The sequence below is a fragment of the Haliaeetus albicilla genome, chromosome 13 (assembly GCF_947461875.1).
Source record: "Haliaeetus albicilla chromosome 13, bHalAlb1.1, whole genome shotgun sequence".
NCBI classification, from domain to species: domain Eukaryota; kingdom Metazoa; phylum Chordata; class Aves; order Accipitriformes; family Accipitridae; genus Haliaeetus; species Haliaeetus albicilla.
Genome location: NC_091495.1, coordinates 42,529,928 through 42,549,321, shown reverse-complemented (window position 1 = coordinate 42,549,321; position 19,394 = coordinate 42,529,928). Strand labels below are relative to the sequence as shown.

Genomic DNA, 19,394 nt, shown 5'->3' with positions numbered 1-19,394 from the left:
CCAATGGCGGGGCGGGCGGCGCGCCTGCGCCCTGCGCTTCCCTCCCCGCCGCGGGGGGCGGGCGGCGCGGCCCCGGCGCGCAGAGGCAGCGCGGCCGCGGAGGGGAGCGCACCATGTGCGGTAAGGGGAGGGCAGGGCCGGGGGGGCGGGTAGCGCCTGCTGCGGGAGCTGCGAGCGGGGGGGGGGTCCCGGGCGGCGCGGGCAGGGTCCCTGCCCCCGCTTCCCCCGCCCCCGCCGCCGGAGGAGCAGCGCTAGGCCGGCCGGTGCCGAGGTGAAGGCGTGCGGCGGTGGAACAGCCCGACCCCCGGGGGCACGCACCCCCTCCTCGCCCCCCCCCCCCCCCCCCGGTAATTTGGGCGGGAAAAAAAAAAAAAAAAGGGAAGCCGGGCCGCTTCTGCGTTGCCTCGGTTATAGCGAGAAGGGTCGTCCGTCCCCCCCCCCCCGTCTCCGTTATCTGAAAATGTCATCGCCTCGTCCGCCCTCCGCGTACGCTTCTCCGGGGGAGGCGTCTTCCAACGTATTAATAACTTGAAAGGGCAAATTCTCCCGAAATTGCGAATGTGGCCGGAGCGTACGGAAGGCCAGCGCCCTCGGTCCGCCTGAGACCCGACAGTACTAAAAATATGCAGTTTTTCTCGGTGCAGGAGCCGTCAGGGCACTTGGGGATGTTGGTGGGGTTTGACTCTCCCGTGCCACGTCGGGTGGGGTCATAGGTTGTAGTTCTCAAAGAGCAACGAGGCGACCTAGGAGCCGAAGCCCCAGTGAACGTCAGTAACATCTACGTTATTGGAAAGGGAGACAGGTTTCACCGGTAGCGTTTCTAGACGTGGCTCTGGTCATATCAGAATAACCACTCCCACTTTTAGGTGAAAAGTGGTGTTTATTGTTATTTTTTTAGGCATTACAACTTCTGATGTGGATACTCTATATTTCTTCAAGTTTACTCCGCGTAGGTTGTGAGGCAGACAGGTAAATGGGTTTCACCGTGTCTTAGGAGTGTCTGTTGCAGGGTTGTGCACCAGCTCATCCCAGTCTGTTCACGGCCCGGCGGAGCTTCCCTGTGTTGAACACATGCCTTAAGCGAACTGGAGCATGAGCTAGTGAGGCTTGGTCTCCAAAATCACTTAGGTACTTTCCACTCCCGTTTGCCATATTAGTGCAGTTGCTCTACCTCATCTTTTGGACACAGGAATATAATTTATCCTTTCTCTTCCTTTTTTTTCTATTACGTCAGCTTTGTGTTTTTTCCATGGAAGTTTAAGCAGCAGTGACCTGTGGGCTCTTCTTATTTGTCTTTCCACGTTTCCTTTTTTGTTTTTTTTTTTCTGTATTTTTATATGCAAAATTAAAATGATGCTCTAAGTAAGACTATGGGTTTTATACTTAACATGCAAGTTGCCATTTCTTTCATTGTTTTTGTGAGATTGAACTGGTATCGCCTTCAAACTGTCAAGTCTGTGGATCGCTACGAAGAGGCAATCAGGAATTCGTACTTACATTTACCACTATGTTAATTTGTGTTAAAAGTACAAAGTGGAGCAAAGCTAAGAATAGAAAGGATAATTATAAATAGCTTGCTGCAAGAATAGGGATGGTTTTGGTGCCTTGTGCTTGCCTTATTTGAGGTCCAGCCTTTGAAATGTGCAATATTAACATTCTGCTCTTTGTCTTTTTAAGGGCAATAAGCCCTGAAAATGCTGTGGGTAGTTACTTAGTTGCATTCAAGATTTGATGTGTTTCTCCCCTTTTCAATATAAGCAAAGTTCTTCTTGGATATTGAAACATTTTATGGAGCAGTAAGAAAAGCATTAAGGATTATTGGCTCCCTTGTTGAGTCTTGCTCTTGGAGCCGGAGATATATCCTATAGTGACAAATGAGAAGAGGAGACCGTTAACTGAGCACATTAATACAGAAAAATAAGCTTTGGAAATGGTGGAGCTTCTGAATGCAGGAAGTGCACGGCTGAAGACAGTTAAGGTTTTTGTAGGGAACAGGAGGAGAAGTGTTTGGAGTCTGAGGGTGCTACCACATGGACTCTTGTGACTTGCGGTTAAGCGCAGAAACTAAGGAATACAGTCTCTGCTGCTGCCATTTGTGGTCTGGCTGGTGAGCGCAAGACAAACTTGCCGGTGGTCTCCGCTCACGTTAGGAAACGTTAATTGCAGTGGCAGTTTGGGCTTTTTTCCATACAGTAGCAGTAGACTCCAGCAAAGGAACAAGGTGAAGAAATTGAGGCGTTGCCCTCTCAGATGGTCCTGGAAGCGTCATAAATAGGCAGAGCTGGCTTGTAGGTAGCCTGAGCGCTTACATTAACAAGACTTAATTGTCTCTCCTAACTCAAGTCACAGGAGTCTACGTCTTGGAGTAGAGGGCTCTGATTTCTCATGCTGTGGCCTCTGCAAGGTCTGAGTAGCTGTGTCACGCAGTGTAGTGACAGATGTGCAAGCCTGCTTGTTTGTACAAACCCTCAGACAACATTTCTGTAATAGAATTGTAAGTCAGGATATACGTTGCTTTGTCTTGCCATGCTACCTGGTGGGTACATGGTCCATGTTCAGATTTTTATCCAGTCCATCTCAGATGGAAAGGTAGTTATCACGACAAATTTTTTTTAAAAAACTTGGTAATGCTGCTGCTGTTGTCTGAGTTCTCCCTATGACAGCTTCAAGGCTGGAATTAGCAACACAATGTTTTCAACATACTGATAATCCGATGTTCAGGTTTACATGTGTGTGCCCTTATGAAGTCATGTGAACTGATGTGCTCATACCGCTTGACAGGTAAAGGAAAGTAGCCTCAAAGTTCAGTTCCTTGATGCCTGGCACAAACGACAGGCCTGCTGTGTAGATGTGCTGGGTTTTTGTTTTTAATAGCATTAGTGAAAAGTAGGTTTTGTTCTTGGTGGGTATTACAAACTTGCAGTTTGAAGACCTAGCCAGGTATAAATTTGGTGTGCTTTGGTCTGAATGCACCAAACCAGTTCAATGGCATCTATGAAATTTGGAAAACAGGTTTTTCAAGGTAGTCAGGCTCCATAGACTGTTCTGTAAATAAATAAACCTGTTGTATGCCGTGACTGTTTTTAAGGACAAAAAGGGACTGTTGAACTTAGGTCTTGTGTTACTAGCGATTACTGAAGACAAAAATGGGCTTAAGAGAGACTTGAGTTTCAGGTTTTAGGGTTTGCAGGTTCATCAGTGGGGACTGCTGTCCCGCCTGCCCAAGTACCATTTGTACACCTAGGTGTATGCCTTCCTGTGAAGCACAGAGTAGCAGCTCTTGGCCAGAATGAGTCCTTAGAATTGATCCGCTGGTTGTTTACTGTAGACAGGAGAAATCCTGCCCTTTTTAGCTGGAGCGGTGCGTGTGGGTGGTAAAAGAAGCATCCAGTGGACAAATGTGGTCCTCCGTGGAGTGGATGTTTTTCTGCTTTGCTTTTTTCCCAGCGCAGACTCGATAAATTGAACGTGAACTCTCCCATATACAGCTAGCAGACGTAATGACGATAGCCTGCTTTTTTCTGACCTTGCGCTCATTCAAACTGTGCAGAATTAGCATCATTTCGGTACGCAGGGGTTGGCACAGCATTCTACCTCACTGAACCGCCAGGCAGCAAGTAATAGGAGCCCACAGCAAATAATAGGAGCCCGCTCCAGCAGGTTTTGAGCATCAGTTTGGGGACTTTTTTCTGTGCTACGGTTAATATCTGTGTTAGAACTTCCTGTTACTGCCTGGTGTCTCCCCTGCTGTAGTTTGAAGAAAAATACTTCTATCGGTTTCCCCAGTCTGTAATGTATATTAAGTCAGTGATATTTAGTAGCCTGCGTCTAATTTGTTGAAGACTTGAGGCCTAATAATAATCACCAGGATAAAAGATTCTTTGGAACTGCCAACTGGATGTACTGATAACATCGTCTGTTGAAATGGTTTTAAACAGTATATGGTATGGTATAAAGGAATTTGTAATTCCAACAGTAAACCTAGCCTGAAGGCTTTCGTGGGAAAAGGATTAGGAGAAGCTATTCCTGCGTAACTTCACGTATTCAAGACACTAGAGGTGATCATTTATTCTTACCTGGAAGCGGTGATTCATTTCATTTGCCTGTGAACTTACCATGAAATAAAGGAACGTGAGCCCCAAAAAGGTCATGGGAAAATGAAGGTCTCAGAAAAAGTATTTCAATGAGTGTCAACAATAGAAATAATGAACGTCTGTTTGGTAAACATGCTATTCTGTTAAAAATCTGTCACCTGTTATAGGGAATTCTTTCTGTAGCTGTCATTAAGAAGGCCTAGGTTTTGTGTTTGAACATTAAAAATTGGTTCGAAAAGAGTTGAGTTTCACAAGCAGCTGAATACCTGTTCTGCTGGTGGTTCACCAGATAAGGTTTTTAAGACAAACTTGCAAGAAAGGAAGTGTTTTATGTTTTAAATTATATTGTTCAAGATACTTCACTTAGGAGAAATACATACAGGACTTCTTACTACAGCAGGTCTTAGTGTGATTCAAGAATTGTATGATAAGCTGACATGCTTTGAACAAGTCTTTTCAGTCTGTGTGTACAAAGTCCTGTGTCAAGTTACTAGTTGAAATGTTTTATTATGTTCTAAAGCGTGACTGCTGTTCTAATCCTGAAGTATATTAGTGTCAAGTCCTGAAGTATATTAGTGTATTCCAGACCAGGGGTATTGTGTTTTCTGAGCCTGTCAGATCTAAATTCCTGTAGTATGCTTGCCGCTGTCTTATTTTAGCTGGGAATTCACAATTATAAACAATGCTGGACTAGGATGAAGTTCACAGGGGGGTGGTGGTTTTTTTGTCGCATAGCATGTATTTCACCTTGAACAATGCCAACTCCAGGCTTGTCAAGATAGCGTAATTAAATGCCATTCACTGGTTTTCTGTAATACTTCCTCTTTCTGGCTTGTTCCAGAGCGCAAGTTAGAGAGGGCAGATGCGGTGTTATTACTGAAAAACACTTGTGTTAAATAGTGTCTAAATGCGTAAGTTGAGCTGAAACTGAAACTCCTCTTTTCAAGTCTGCTAGGGACCTGAAATTCACGGTGGCTTGGTTTCAGGAACGTTCTGCTTGGACTTCAAGATTTCTATAGTTTCAGCACCTGGCATCTAGGCTGGCAAGGGGGATAAGCTGGTGGTGCACCAGATGGGACCCTGATGGAAATTTGCTCGATTTGCGTTGGAATTTTATCAAAACCAACATGTTTCCATTGACTGTTGTGATTTAAATGAATTGTCACTTTGACAGAAAAATTGGCGCTTTGTGACAGAGCGCTCCTCACAGAAGCCTTCAAGCAGCTGTAAAGATCTGTGCAGTTGATATCTTTTCATCTTTTGAATTGTCTAGATTGATTTGAATATAAGCACAGGGAGGGAGAGAGCAAGGCTTCAACAAGGCATTGTGATTTGAAAAAGAAAAAGTCTCTGCTGTGTGGTAGAAAGGTCTTTTATAGTACAAACTGCAAGGTTAAGAGTTGTTGTGTGCCACGTTCCACCTCAAGAGAAGGCTACATTTTGTAGCTGGATGAAGTGATCCTTTGTTCAGCTTTTGAGTAAAAAGAGGTTCTTTTCTTGAACGGCCAGGGCTTTGCGTCGTGCTGGGACGTGAGTATCACCTGAATGCCCTTTGACTCAGCACAACCGCCTTCCGTGCTGTACTTTTACACAGATGGGACCAAAGGCTTGAGGTCTAACTCCAGAGCAAAATTTTTACCTGTAGAGCCCTATTGGTGGCTGCTGGAAGAAGTAAACCTTTTTGAAAAATACACTTAGATCAGTGAAGCATAACAAGCATTTAATGCTTTGGGTCTTTTTTTTCTCATCAGTGTTTATGTCGAGGGTAGTGGAATTGTACTTAAAAATGGAAGTGATTACAAGGTGTGATTGCTCATATATTCCTGAATAACCCAATAGTTAGGGTAGAGCCAGTAAAAATGCCGATTTCTAAATGTGGATTGAAACTTTCTCCAGCTATGAAGAATCACGTCGTTATGGGATGTTTGAAAAGGGGAAGATGAAACGCATTTGAAAATATTTCCAGTAAATGAAACTGTTGTTTACACGTAATTCATCACGATCAAGTGTCATAAATGGGTGATAAGCCTTCAAATATGCTTGCAGATTAGTTAAGTCATGCGTTTAGGAAGACTCGTGTTCATTTTTGGCAGCCTTATTGTCCTATTTTTTACTTTAATTGTGCATAATTTTTACATAGTATTCTATTTATTTTTATTTCCTTTTTTTCCTGTTTTCTCTAAGATGAGTTTTAAACCTGCTTATCTTACTTGCCTTCTCATTTGTAAAATGTGTCGATCACAGGTGAGTTCTTAGCATTTTATTTTCATAGTGACGTCTCCATTATCACTCCAGCTCTTTTCCTGTCAAGATCTAAAAGCTGAACTGAATCAAAACTGAATCTCCCAATCTTTACATGGTCATCTTTTTTGAACAGTGTGTCCGCATATTTTGCAGCGGCAGTACTGTATTTGCATTTCTTTTACTTGGCTTGGTTTTCATAGTCTCTGTGTTTTCTGATAAGAAGCGCTGAATTCCTTGGTTTTGGGGTTTGGTTTTTTTTGTGGCATTCTTAGTCTTAGATTCAGATTTTTTTCACAGTCCTCATGAATAATCTTAATATAATTGTGCTGTAATTGATAGATTTTTTTTCAATGCCTGAGACAAATGCCAAGTTGGCTCCTTTCTAGATAGATGTTTTCTGTTTGTTTACAGTAAAAGTAGAAATAAACATTACTGTTTTTCAGTCTCATTCCAGATAAGCCATCCCTTCCTGGAGGAAGTCAGTTTCTACCTTGTGCCCATATTCAGTACATGGCATTTTGTTGTACACTGCTAGCAGTTGTGATCTGTGACAAGGAATCAAGTTTTGGGTTGTTGGTTGATTTTTTTTTTTTTTTTTTTTTAGTTGAAGTGTGACTGAACTTGTTAAAATGGGCAGAGAAAATAACTGTTGAAGCCACTGTCTGATTTAGATTAAGATTTAACAAAGATGTCCGAAGTCAGCCCTGCCTAGAGGGAAATCGTTCTGGTTTTAAGCCATTTTTCTGGTTCAGAATAAGTTGCGATCCTTGTGCCAGAAGCAGGATGGAAACTAAAATGATCAATTCACATTTACAAAAATATTTTATGAAAGGAAACTGAGTTTCTGCCTAATAATTGTGTCCATCTACTGAGTTAGACTCTTTTTTCACATGGAGGACTTCATTTTCGTGGCTTTGCTGGGGCACCAAGCGTCTGTGTGGAAAGTGCTGTGCAAAGTGATCTTCACTGGGGCTCTGAGCGAGATGCCGCAGTGTTTCCTTGGTGCCCCCCCGCCCGTTGGGGCTGTGTCTGTTTTATCAGTTCCAGATGCGTGGTGTTTACGAGGGGACGCACGCTCTGTGCTTTCTGCAGGGCTGCTGGGATGACTGCATTGGGCCCCCCCCCCCCAGTCTGCTTCACTGGAAAGTACTCTCATTAAAAATGCAATGTCGAGGCCTGGAAACAAGTTCGGTTTTTTGTAGCTGGATGCCTGGTGGTGTTACACGGGTGATGCCTGCTGTCCCCTGGGTGCGGGGTGGGGGGACGACTACCTTCACACACCTCTGGCACGCTGTTGTTTGGAGAGGCCTGGAGGTGCTGGTGGGCAGCCGTGGTGGGATGTAAGGTGGCAGAGCAGACTACCTGCGATCAGCTTACTGTCCTGTTCTACGCTACTTCCCCTCCATCTTTCCGACAGTCCTCTTTTCTTCTTCCTTCTTGGCAGGTGCCCATACCTATTGTCCCTTTTGCACGCAGTTCCTTCCCCAGTGGCTCTGTTTCACCCTTTGCATGCCAGCTCGACAGCCTGTTCCATTTTTGTTCCCCAGTCACCCAGCGTGATGTCCTGCCACTGAAGAAAGCCTCCTCTATGCTCCCATCAGTGAGGCTCTTGCGCCTCTCACACTGCTGCTGTTTGCTGGAAAGCACTTCCAGGAACTGTCTCCCTGTGGCCAGCCTGTCGTTCAAACTCCAGAGCACCTTAACGCTTGTCATCGGTCCCTGTTTGCTCAAAAGAGCATATCCCACTTGAGTGGCCTTTGGTGTTGTGCCGTGGTAGTGGAATAACTTCCTAGGAAGCTGTATGCCTGAGCGGGGCTGGTTATGCCATAGCGAGATAGCTGAAATGCCACCGAGGGGGATGCAGAGGTTGTAGGTGCTTCTGGAGAGTGGTTTGATGGTCCCAGCTAACGCCAGAGCGAGGAGCTGCCCGGCGCCATCAAAAAGAGGTCTAAGGCTCCAGGGTTTGGGTGGGAATGGGACCCTTGGCGTGTGCTTCCAAGGTGCATAAACATAAAACGTGGAAAGAGGTTTCAACTCTGAAATTAGTTAGCTAATTTGGAAAAATGTAAGCAGTGTTCGTGTTTCCATAATTATTCGTGCTGGTTATAATTATGCCTTCTGAAGTAGCTTTACTTTGGATGCCATGGTGGGTGGCTTTGGTGTAAAGGGAAATGTCAGGAACTGCTGGAACCCAGCCTGCCTTTTTAAAGACATCTTGTGTGCTTGTTTTCTCTGCTTTATGGTATACGCTTGTTATTTTATGTGTAATGCTACTGCTGCATTGGGCATCTGTTTGGGAGGTTTCTGGTAAATAGGGAGAGAGGGGCTTTTCCAGCTGCCTGCTAATAAAGCAGTCTGCTTTGTGCTCCTGTTGTAAGACCTGGAAGTCATGTAAAGGATTTTAGGCATCCAGGATGTAGCTGAAATGTGCCATCCTTCAGCCTGGATGACAGCTATTTGGAGTCAGTTCACTTGTAAACAGGGAGGTTGCTGTTTGCCTGAAGAATGCAGTTTTTAGAAACAGAGTGAACTAAGTATCTCAAATTGGAAAACTTTTTTTTTTGCCAGAAGGGTGGGGAGGAAGGTTTGGAGATTGAGAGTGTGGGGGAAGTATCCTTCAGAGGAAGCTTTTTGGAATACAGCAGAGGTTGTTAACTGCTGTCAGCATTTTAACTGTTGAGATTTTAGCTGTGAATTGTGAGGTGGTGGGGGGGGAACCTCACCCTGTCTGTGTAGTTACTGGAACCAATATTCAAGTTGAACAAATGCCATCTGGAGACAGCAGCAGCAGGCCTGTGGGCGTGATTGGTTTGGGATGTCAGGAGCAATGGAAGTGAAACCGCAAATTTTTATAAACTTGGTCCTGATAGTCTTGCAAGTGGTTATTGGGTTTTGGGGAAATGAAGGTAGAAGCTAAAGAAACAAAAAAAATCTCCTTTCCTCGCACTGCTTCATCTGACTAGGTGGTTTAAGAAAGAGGAACAATAGAACATGCATCTAATTTTTTCTAGCGATATGGAAGAAAATAAGTGAGACGTGGTATGCTCTTTTTGCAGCAGAACTGTAAGGAAATGTAACTTCTAGTGCTGGTGCTTTGGGAGTGGGCGGGTGAAGCTTATGACAGACTTGTCCCGAGACCTGTAGCCAAAGTCTGTGGAAGAGGGAGAAGGAATAGGAGAGCGTCAGGAGGGTACATGGCTGCGTGCGACCTTGTTGTCCCTGCTCAGGCCAAGAAGTCCCTTGTCAATGTTTCAGCACTTTGCTATGTGGTATTCAGTGCGTCCATCAACTCCGAGTAGCCTGTATTTCTACTTATAAAATAGATTCAGACATCAAAAGGCTTTGAATTATTTAGTTTAATTCCAAAACACAAACATCTTAAGAATGCAGTTTTCCAAATGTTCTTTAAAATAATCTGTGGGTAAACATAAAGATACATGTTGCAGAAATCATCTTGGGAGTAACATTTTTCACGTGAATAAGTTCGGGAACTGTGAGGCAAGGCTGTATGGCAGTACTATCAGGAAAAAATCAAAGATTTGGGATGCCTTTAAAAGGACTTTGTTTTTGTGTGTGCATGACTGAACTCTCTTCTCCTCAAAAGGTTTTGATAAAGTTTCTCAAATTACAAACCTTGAATAACCAGTCACTCACATATATGGCTGTTTGTGTGAAACCCGTCTTGCTTTTTTTCCATGGAGCTGTTTTTCTCCTTTAAAATGTTAGACAGGGTGAAATGGTAGATTTCAAGTACAGATATTTCTGGCATCCAGTAAATGTCTTCTCATGCTACTGTTTCATGATGACACCAAAGGAAATCTTTCTGAAATAGAGCCATAGTTAGCATCAGAGATCTAGGAATTTGTGTGTCCCCATCACTGCTTAAAAATAGAAGCAACAATTTATCTTCCTTTGCAACCTACAGAAAAAATAGCTCCATTAGTTTGAGGGTGTTCGTTTGCACGAGTTAAATGATTTTTTTTCTTAGTGAGTCTGTGGGAGGAACTTAGAGAAAGCTGTTCAAGGAAGAATTTCTTTTGAAGGTGGTTCTTCAGCATGTGAAGCTCAGCGTTAGCAAACCTTGAATTTTTCATCTGGAGTGATGAGTTTCCTGTCCCCTGCATCGTCTCCTGACAGCTCATTCTGTCGTGTAGGTCCAGCTCACGGGGAAATTCTTTCTCCCATCATACCCAGGCTTGTCCTGTTAGTTGCTTTCAGTGTTGTGAGAAGGATGCTGGCATTTTGTGGTTAGTTTTGATCTCTTCAGTGTTAGTGACATCTTCTCCGTTGGACCTCAGGTGGGGTAAGGAAAACACGGTGCAAACACAGTGGTGCCTTCCTGCAGGGGGTTCTTGGTACGAAGGCCTGTCTGAGTTTTATCTTAGTGTGCATACTAAGTGGATGGCACATACAGAGTTTCCTCAGCTGTGATTTTGTTCTAAAATTATGCTCTTTTCCCCCATACAGGCATCTTTGCTTACCTGAACTACCATGTTCCCCGGACAAGACGGGAGATCCTGGAGACCCTTATCAAAGGGCTCCAGCGGCTGGAGTACAGAGGCTATGATTCTGCAGGTAGCACTCTCTGAGCAACAGCGGTTCTTGTTTAAATTTTCACTTGTAAATGACGATTTTTGTGGTGTGCTTGTGAAATGTTTCGACTGTCATCTGCTTCTGAAGAAAGCTGAAACACAAATTGGATGTGCCTGTGATCATGTGGTCCGAAGTTTGGATTAACTTTTGGTATACAGATCTCTATAAATATTCTTGATGCCTGTTACCTAAGGCGTTAAAAATACCTTCAAGATGACAAGGGAAGACTCACTTCTAATCTAAGGGTTTTCTTGCCTTTATTTGGAGGGTCAGCTGTGGGGAGAAAGGGCACTGTAAAAAAAAAAAAAATTAAAAAATTGGCAGTATTTGTTTACATAAAATCTTGTAATATACTTTCTGCATTTGACACTCTTTCTTCATGTTCCATGGTGGTGCTCAGGTGTGGGAGTTGATGGCGGAAATGACAAAGACTGGGAAGCTAATGCTTGCAAAATCCAGCTTATCAAACAGAAGGGGAAAGTGAAAGCGCTGGATGAAGAGGTTCACAGTACGTATTTCCCTTTTGCTCTTTGCCTGCTCTCTTTCCCTGAAATGTCCTCTCATCTCATTTGCATTTTGAATATCATCTGTTTTACCCAGAAACACACTATTTCCAAATAACTTGTGTGCCATAGTTGTAAACACTCATGCATTTGCTGTGAAGAACCCACTGATCCTGGGGACGTTGTCATGAAGTTACAGAGAAGTCCTAATTTCTTAAGACAAATGAATCACATCCTGTTAAAGCAAAACAGACCTGGCATACATTTTGGAAAACAAGGCCAAAAAAAAAAACCCAAACAAAAAAACTCCTTAAACTGGGGAAAGGGGAATTACTGGGAGATAATTATCAGAGACTTAGAGCTTGGGCAAAAAAGATAAATGCTCTAATAACTTCACTGGTTGAATTTTAAATTTTCCTGTGTAATGCTTGTCCCAACTAAAGCTGTCCATACAAGTAGTGATGGGCTGAGCAATTGGCTTCAGGAAGTCACTAGTGTATGTGTGTGACTGTCAAGTTGATCAGGACGCAGAGAGTGAGGTCTTCTGCATCTGTTTCTGCCTCTTTGTGTTCCCTTGATTTAAACATTAGGTTCATTAAATCCAAGCACGACGTAAAGAAACACAGCGTTGTTGGGTGTGGAATACGGGTAAGCTGTGTGAGAACGGGAAGATGCTTTTCAGAGGAGTCAAGATCTCTAGTTTGTGTTCAGGAGCTACTGTGTTGTTGTAACTTAACTGTTTTTAACCCATGCTAGTGTTAACCTCAGGGTGCAGAGTGCTGTTCATCCTAAAGGAAGGTGGGCAGATCTAATCATAGTGTAGAGGAAACCAGGAACTGAAAAGGCCGGGCAAGGAGGTATGTGCATTACGGAAATAGAAGATAGACAAAATATTTCTGAGAAAATGTTTACCTGCTCAAGAAAATTGCAGGATATACAGTTTTAAAGAGATTGTGGATACACTTGTGGAATAAAAGGAATGTTTCTTTCCAGAGAAATATTAATGCTAATGGTATGCTTTCTAGAGACAAGGATTAGTGATGAATATTCTAACCACAGTGGTATGTAACCGTGAATTGGGCTGGTTTGGTCCAGCGTATGGCAGGTGACAGGATGGCAGGGTGCACCCCGAGAGATAAAATCAAGGTTGGATTCTCTCTTAAAAGTTGGGTTTTATTCTGGCAGGGTGAGGGATGCAGGGAGGTCGCTTGTGTGCATCTGCATTCTGAATCCTCTGAAAAGACTCTTGATGTTTTGTTGGATTTGCTGATCCTGTTTCTCCGTCAGTATTGCTGTCTCGTGGGACGCTGGAGGCCTGGTGATACTCCCGTGTTGACTTTGGGGTAGGGGCAGCCCCTCAGTACTAAAAACTTCTCCTACTTCTGCTGCAGAGCAACAGGACATGGACCTCGACATCGAGTTTGATGTACACCTTGGAATTGCCCACACGCGCTGGGCTACCCACGGCGAGCCCAGTCCGATCAACAGCCACCCGCAACGCTCAGATAAAAACAATGGTAAGTGTGTTTGCTTGAGGAACCGCGCGCTCCTCGACAGGTCTCAGAGCGTCTGGAAGAGCTTGCTGCCGTCTGCGATGCCTGGCGCGTCACAGGGAGGGGTGACTGGACCCAGGGCAGTGGGTTTATTGCGGGCCACGATGCCGAGCCCAGTTACTGTGAAGCCGGAGGGGTTTGGACGTCATTTCTGGGCGTGGGGTGTGTTTGCCACCATGAATGATCTCAGGAAGGACTGGAATTAGTGCCTGGAGGTTCGGTGAGTGCATGGGCACAGTGCAAGGAGGAGGTAAACACGGAATGAAACCAGATGGTAAGAATTTTCGTGGCTGTTCTTTGGAATGGAATTTTGTGTACTTTTTTTTCCTATTTATTTATGTTTCTTTCATAATTGCCACTGTATGGAAGGGGGTTGCTCTGCGCCACTGCAGCCGGCAGCTTGGTTAGTGTTGGGTGCAGCTGCCGGAGGAGCAGCACCCACGGGCTGGCAGGAGGAGCGCAGCGGTTAATTGCTTCCAGCAGGCTGGAAACTGCCAAGCTCTTAAGCGCCTCCAGAAACTTTGCAGGATCTCGGTAGCCCGAGTCCCACCCAGGTCTTGATTATCTTGTGCCATTACCAGCCATGCCCACTGGGGCAAAGCGAGGACATCGCACCAGGAGGTGAAACTCTTCTCTTAGTTCTGCCAAGTGCAGCTTCTCACAATAAAGCTTTGTGGTCTCTGCTGTCTGTGTTACGCGGCCGCGGGCGCCCGCTGCCAGGCTGGGGGCTGGTGCCGGGGCTGAGCGGGGCCTTTCCTCTGTCTCCAGAGTTCATTGTCATCCACAACGGCATCATCACCAACTACAAAGACCTGCGGAAGTTCCTGGTGAGTGACCTGTGTGTGTGTGTGACACTCACTCCCGCTCTCCCACTCACTTCTGCTCTCACACACTTCCCCGCTCACTCCCCCACTCACACTCCTCCACTCGCCCCCCGCCTCTCACACCCGCTCCCCCCACTCGCATTCACTCTCCTCCGTTTGTGTTCCCCCACTCGTATTTCCACTCACACTCACTCTCCCACTCATGTTTACACTCACAATCCTCCACTTACACTCTCGCGCTAGCTCTCCTACTCTGTATGTTCTCCCCCATCCCCTCTCTACTTCACTCACGCTCCCCCACTCACACTCACCACGTTCCCCCTCATATTCTCACATTCACACTCACTCCCTACTCACGTACCCCAAGCTACGCTCCCTCAATCCCTCACACCCCTCCTCACACTCACTCTCCTCTGTTCACCCTCCCCTACTCTTACTCCCACTCATGCTCCCCCACTTACACTCGCCCACTTAAGCTCCCTTCCTTCCACCCCCACCTCTCTCTCCCACTCACACCCTCCGCTCCTTCCCCACTCACTCTTTTCACACTCCCCACTTGCACACCCTTTATTATTGCACTCATCCACGCGCTCTCCCTCTCGAGAGCTCCCGCTCTCTCGCTCTCCTCACTCTCTTCCCCCCCACTCCTTCACTCATGCCCCCACTCACGCTCTTGCACTCACACTCACCTCTTGCCCCCCCTTGCTCCTCATTGCCCCCCTCATAGTCCACCCCCTGCTCCCATTCTCACACTTGCTCCCCCACTCAGACTCTCTCCCAAGCACTCCCCCCACTCACCTCACATTCATTACTCTCCTCCACTCACATTCTCCCACTCACTCACCTTCCGACACACCCTCCTCACTCTCCCACTCATTCCACCACTCACACTCACCCTCCCACTTACATTCCTCCTCACTCCCCCCACTCACTTGCCCCATTGCCCACTCGGTCTTCCTCTCCCACTCCCCCTCACGCTTACTCTCCCACTCGTATTCTCACACTTCCCCACTCACTCTAACTCGCCCTCCCACTTGTACTCCCCCACTCACACTCAATTCACTACTCACACTCCCCCACTCAAATGCCACCCCTCTGTCTCCCACCCCCCACTCTCACTTCCCACTCACCATCCCACTAACACTCCTCGCTCCCTACTCGCTCCCCACTCACTCACACTCCCCGTTCATGCTCTCCCGCTCACCCCCCACTCCTCTTACTCACACTCACTCTGACTCGCCCTCCTCATTCCCCCTCATTCTCACACTCAGTCTCACTCCCCCCTCACCTCACACTTGTCCATCCACCGCTCACACTCAACCTCCTCATTCTCACACTCACTCCCACTCCTCCCCCCACTCCCCACTTTGACTTGCCCTGCTCATTCCCACTCGCATTCTCACACTCGCTCTCCCACTTACACCCCCCCGACTCACACTCCCTTCTCGCCTCACACTTGCTCCTCATTCCCCCACTCACCCCTCCCCCTCTTCACTCCACTATTCACTCCCATTCCTATTCTCACGCTCGCCCTACTCTCCCACTCGCATTCCTCCCACTCTTTGGCATGCCGCCCCTCACGTTGCTCACAGTCTCCTGCTCACACTCCTTTACTCACTCCTCCCACACTCCTCCACACTCCCACCTCCCACCTTCCCTGCTCATACACACTCCTCCCACTCCTGCCCTCTCCCTCGCCCACTCACTGCTGCTTGTTCCCCTCCTGCGCTTTCCCCCACTCACACCCCCCCTGCACTCACCCCCACTCACACTCAGTCACCCATTCGCAGTCCCTTGCACACCCCAGCGAGCACTTCCACGCACACTTCCCCCAGTCACACGTTCTTGCACCCTCCCCGCTCCACTTGCACTCACACTCATCCTCGCACTCTCTGCACGTAGTCCCCACTCCCACTCGCATTCACCTCGCTCTCGCTCACACACTCTCCCCCCCCGTGCACCACTGTGTGTGCACTCACACTTGCTCTCCAATCCTCACTCCCAGTCGCTCACACTCACCTTGTACTTGCCCTCTCACACCCTCTCCCTCTCCCTCACACTAACGGAGTGGAAAGGCAGGAGGGAAGGAGAGGGAAAAGTAGGTACATCCAGATGGAGGAGAACAATGGAAGGGAAGAAGGAAGGAAATGGGAGGCAAGAGAAGGAAAGGAAGGAAAAGGAAATGGGAGGAAGGAAAAGGAGCCCAAGGGAAAGGGAAGGAAGGAAAAAAGAAGAGAAAGGAAAAGGCAGGAAAGGAGGAAGAAAGGAGAGGATATGCAGGAAAAGCAAAAATGAAGGAGGAAAGGAAGCAAAGAAGGGATGGGTGAGGAAGAAGGAAGGCCAGGAAAGAGGGAAGAAAAAATGAAACAAGGAAGAAAGCAGGAGAAGAGGGTAAGTCAGGGGAGAGGAAGAGTGAAGAAGGAAGAGGAAAAAAGGGAAGGAAAAGGAAAGGCAGGAATGAAGAAAGGAAAAAGGAGGAGGGAAGGATGGAAAAAGAAGAAAAAAGAAATGCAGTATGGAGGGATAAAAGCAAGGAAAGGCAGGAAAGAAAAAGGCGAGAAGGAGGAAAAGGAAAGGGGGGAGGAAGGCAGAAGAACAGGAAAGGCATGAGAAAAAGAGGGAAGGAAAAGTTGAAGGCAGGAAAGAAGGAAAGGCAGGAAAGAAGGAAAGGCAGGAGAAAGGAAGGAAAAGCAAGGTGGGAAGGGAAGGCAGAGGGCCCGTTGCCCAACGTGTGCTGTTGCTGCAGGAGAGCAAGGGCTACGACTTCGAGTCGGAGACGGACACGGAGAGCATCGCCAAGCTGGTCAAGTACATGTACGACAACCGGGACAGCGATGACATCAGCTTCACCACCCTGGTGGAGAGGGTCATCCAGCAGCTGGTAATGCTGGGAGCAGGGTGGGGACAGGGAGGGATGCGCGCACACACGCACGCACAAAAACCCCGACGACTGTACTCCAGTATTGCGCAGGGTAGCCTGGCTGGCCCAGCACTGCATCTGTGCCAGAGTGTGCCACCAGATGTTCTGCGGCACATGTTAAAGAGTGGTTTTGTTTTTCCTACCTCTGACCGTTCGTCTCGGTCATATGTTTGTTTAACATTAGTCAGTATACCTGTGGAAAACGGCCAGGTTTGGGGTGTGACAGCATCTCGAGGCAGACAGTCCCTGGTGTGTTGGGTGGCGAGCGTGGCCGGGGCGGGAGCTGGTGTGGGACAGCGCAGACAAGTCCGTTGTTCCAATCTTGCCTGAAACCCTCCGTCTGGAAGAGATGCTGACCCCTTGTGGGAACGTCACCGCACAGCCTGTGCTTCCTCGTGTCGGTTCTTACCGAGGTGTGTGCAGGAACAGGATCCACTGGCAACTTGCCTCTCGTCCCAGAGCACCTTGTTTGGGAGACAGTTTTTCAGTGATTTTTCCCTGGCAGGAGCTGTAGTAGGAACAGACCAAGAACACGTTTTGCTGGCAGGCTGTGGTGGCTCACCTGTATGTTTGGTGGCACCACGACACCTGAGCAAACGCCCCAAAGCTTTGGCGCTTCTTTTAGCAGGTCTTTGCCTTTGCACATCGCCTCACTGCACTCTGAACTAACACGGGGGTGCTTGCACGGGTAGCCAGTGATGTCCAAGTGCAGTGTCAGGGAGTTCGGAAGACTCATTAAGTGGTTGAGGAGGAGCTACCCAGGCTCAGGGGAGGGACTCCATCCCAGAATGCGGTGCCTGGAGCTTCTGGTTGTTCTGGAGACGGCTGTGAAGCCTTCTGTTCAGTATCTCTTGTTCAGAGAAACACGGTCCTGAAATGGTGGCCCAGGCCGCAAATGAAGGGTTACACAGTTTGTATTTCTCTTGTTCCAGGAAGGTGCTTTTGCCCTTGTGTTCAAAAGTGTTCATTATCCTGGTCAAGCAGTTGGTACCCGGTGAGTATTGCTGTGGGAAAGAACATTCTTGTTGCACCCTATATGTCGCTTGTTTTGGTGTGTCCCCCCCCAAGTTAGGAGACAATGGGGTAGCTGTTGTTCTCGTCACACTGTATATGCTGGGGTGAGGCTAGCTGTTGTTTCTCATTCTTTCTCTTGTTTTCCATTTGTCATAACAGAAAATTCCCCAAAATTATTTGAAAATGGCTTAGTGACCACCTGTATCACAACTCGTCTGGAACAGCTCTTTTTTTTTTTTGTAGATTCTGGTTGTGAGAGATTTGAAAGGAGATGGTTTTAACTTTGTATTTGCCGTTGTGGCAGTATTTGGGCAAGTCCTCTGTTGGACTTGAAGCTGGGCCAGCCTGGCGTTCAGGTTTTCTACTCCACTTCTAAACATCAGCATCGGTCGGGTTGGTTTAACCATACACGTGCCTAGCACAGGTTTTGAATTTCGATGCCGATAGCTGTTTGTAGATACGTACAGTGAGCAATAGCCAGCATGTTCCTGGTTCCAGTGTCCATGGGATTGCAGTACTCTTGCACAGTTGCGGCTAAATTTGAGACCAATTCCTTGTGTCCTTGCATTGTGTTTATTTGGAGATTCTTTCGCTCTGTCTTGTGGCCTCCCATGTTTGCAGCACCAACAACTGATCTGGGAGGAGCTCACTCTGTTTTAGTTCAGTTCGGTTGCTGTGCTGGAGAATAACAGTCCCTTCAGGTCGGGTGTCAAGGTGATGAATCTTCAGGTGCTGAGGGCTGTAACTCGATGTCTTCTTGCAGGCGAGGCAGCCCCCTGCTAATAGGAGTGCGCAGCGAGCACAAGCTCTCCACCGACCACATCCCGATACTCTACCGAACAGGTAAGTGTGAGCACCCCCTTCCCCAGAGGAACCACGGTCCAGTCACACTCAGACCAATGTACAAGCATCAGAGTTTTGCAAACAGTTGCGTGCTTTGGAATACACATAACACTTTTAAACTTTCATCTATAGATTCAGTCGTTACAAAAAAGAGATTTTTTTAAAGTAAGTTTTTAACCTCATGCTATACCATCATATACCTCAAGTTAGTCTCTAGTTTTATAATCAAAGCTTTAATGTCCAGAGGTTGCATGGAAAACACATCTTAATGCAGTAGAATAGAATAAAATAGAATAGAATAAAATAGAATAGAAAGAACAGTTCAGTATAGTAAAGTTAACAGTATAGTTAAACTTAGCTATTTAAGTTTCTGTGTGGCATGTTGGCATTCGTGGACTTGCTTGCTTTCAAGAACAAAACTGACTGTGTGTTGAAGGCTATAGGTGCTTCACTATCACAAACCTTTCCCCCACCCACTCAACATAATTTTTCAAAAGCAGAATGCTGTTAGCCTTTGTGTGGCAATCTATATTTATGTTGTCTGTCCATCTTTCTCTCACACCTGTGTTTTACTACTGTAGACACATAGTTGCACCCTTGAAAATGAAAAGTGGCTAAGAATTATCCCATAATTTAGCATTGTCAGAGGAGTCTGAACCCGTTCAGTTACTGGGCACTGGACTAGTTCTCTAAGCACTGCAGTGATCAAAAGGACTTACTGTCACAGTATGTCATACTACTTCCTAACGGTGTTGCTAACGATAGCTTGCTGCAATGTAACATGAAGAACCAGTCCCGGTAAGCTT

The 19,394-nt window shown here is 46.7% G+C and overlaps 1 protein-coding gene across 2 annotated transcripts in view; it reads left to right on the top strand.

Moving 5' to 3' along the window:
- Positions 1-11: 11 nt before the first annotated feature.
- The window catches only part of GFPT1 (glutamine--fructose-6-phosphate transaminase 1), a 44,571-nt gene continuing 25,188 nt past the window's right edge, over positions 12-19,394 (top strand). For both annotated transcript variants that reach the window (XM_069801188.1, XM_069801187.1), the window contains exons 1-8: positions 12-120; positions 10,806-10,913; positions 11,332-11,439; positions 12,826-12,951; positions 13,756-13,814; positions 16,558-16,692; positions 17,664-17,725; positions 18,509-18,588. In XM_069801188.1, coding sequence (XP_069657289.1) covers positions 114-120; positions 10,806-10,913; positions 11,332-11,439; positions 12,826-12,951; positions 13,756-13,814; positions 16,558-16,692; positions 17,664-17,725; positions 18,509-18,588 — 685 coding nt within the window. In that variant the 5' untranslated portion in view covers positions 12-113. The remainder of the gene's footprint in view (positions 121-10,805; positions 10,914-11,331; positions 11,440-12,825; positions 12,952-13,755; positions 13,815-16,557; positions 16,693-17,663; positions 17,726-18,508; positions 18,589-19,394) is intronic.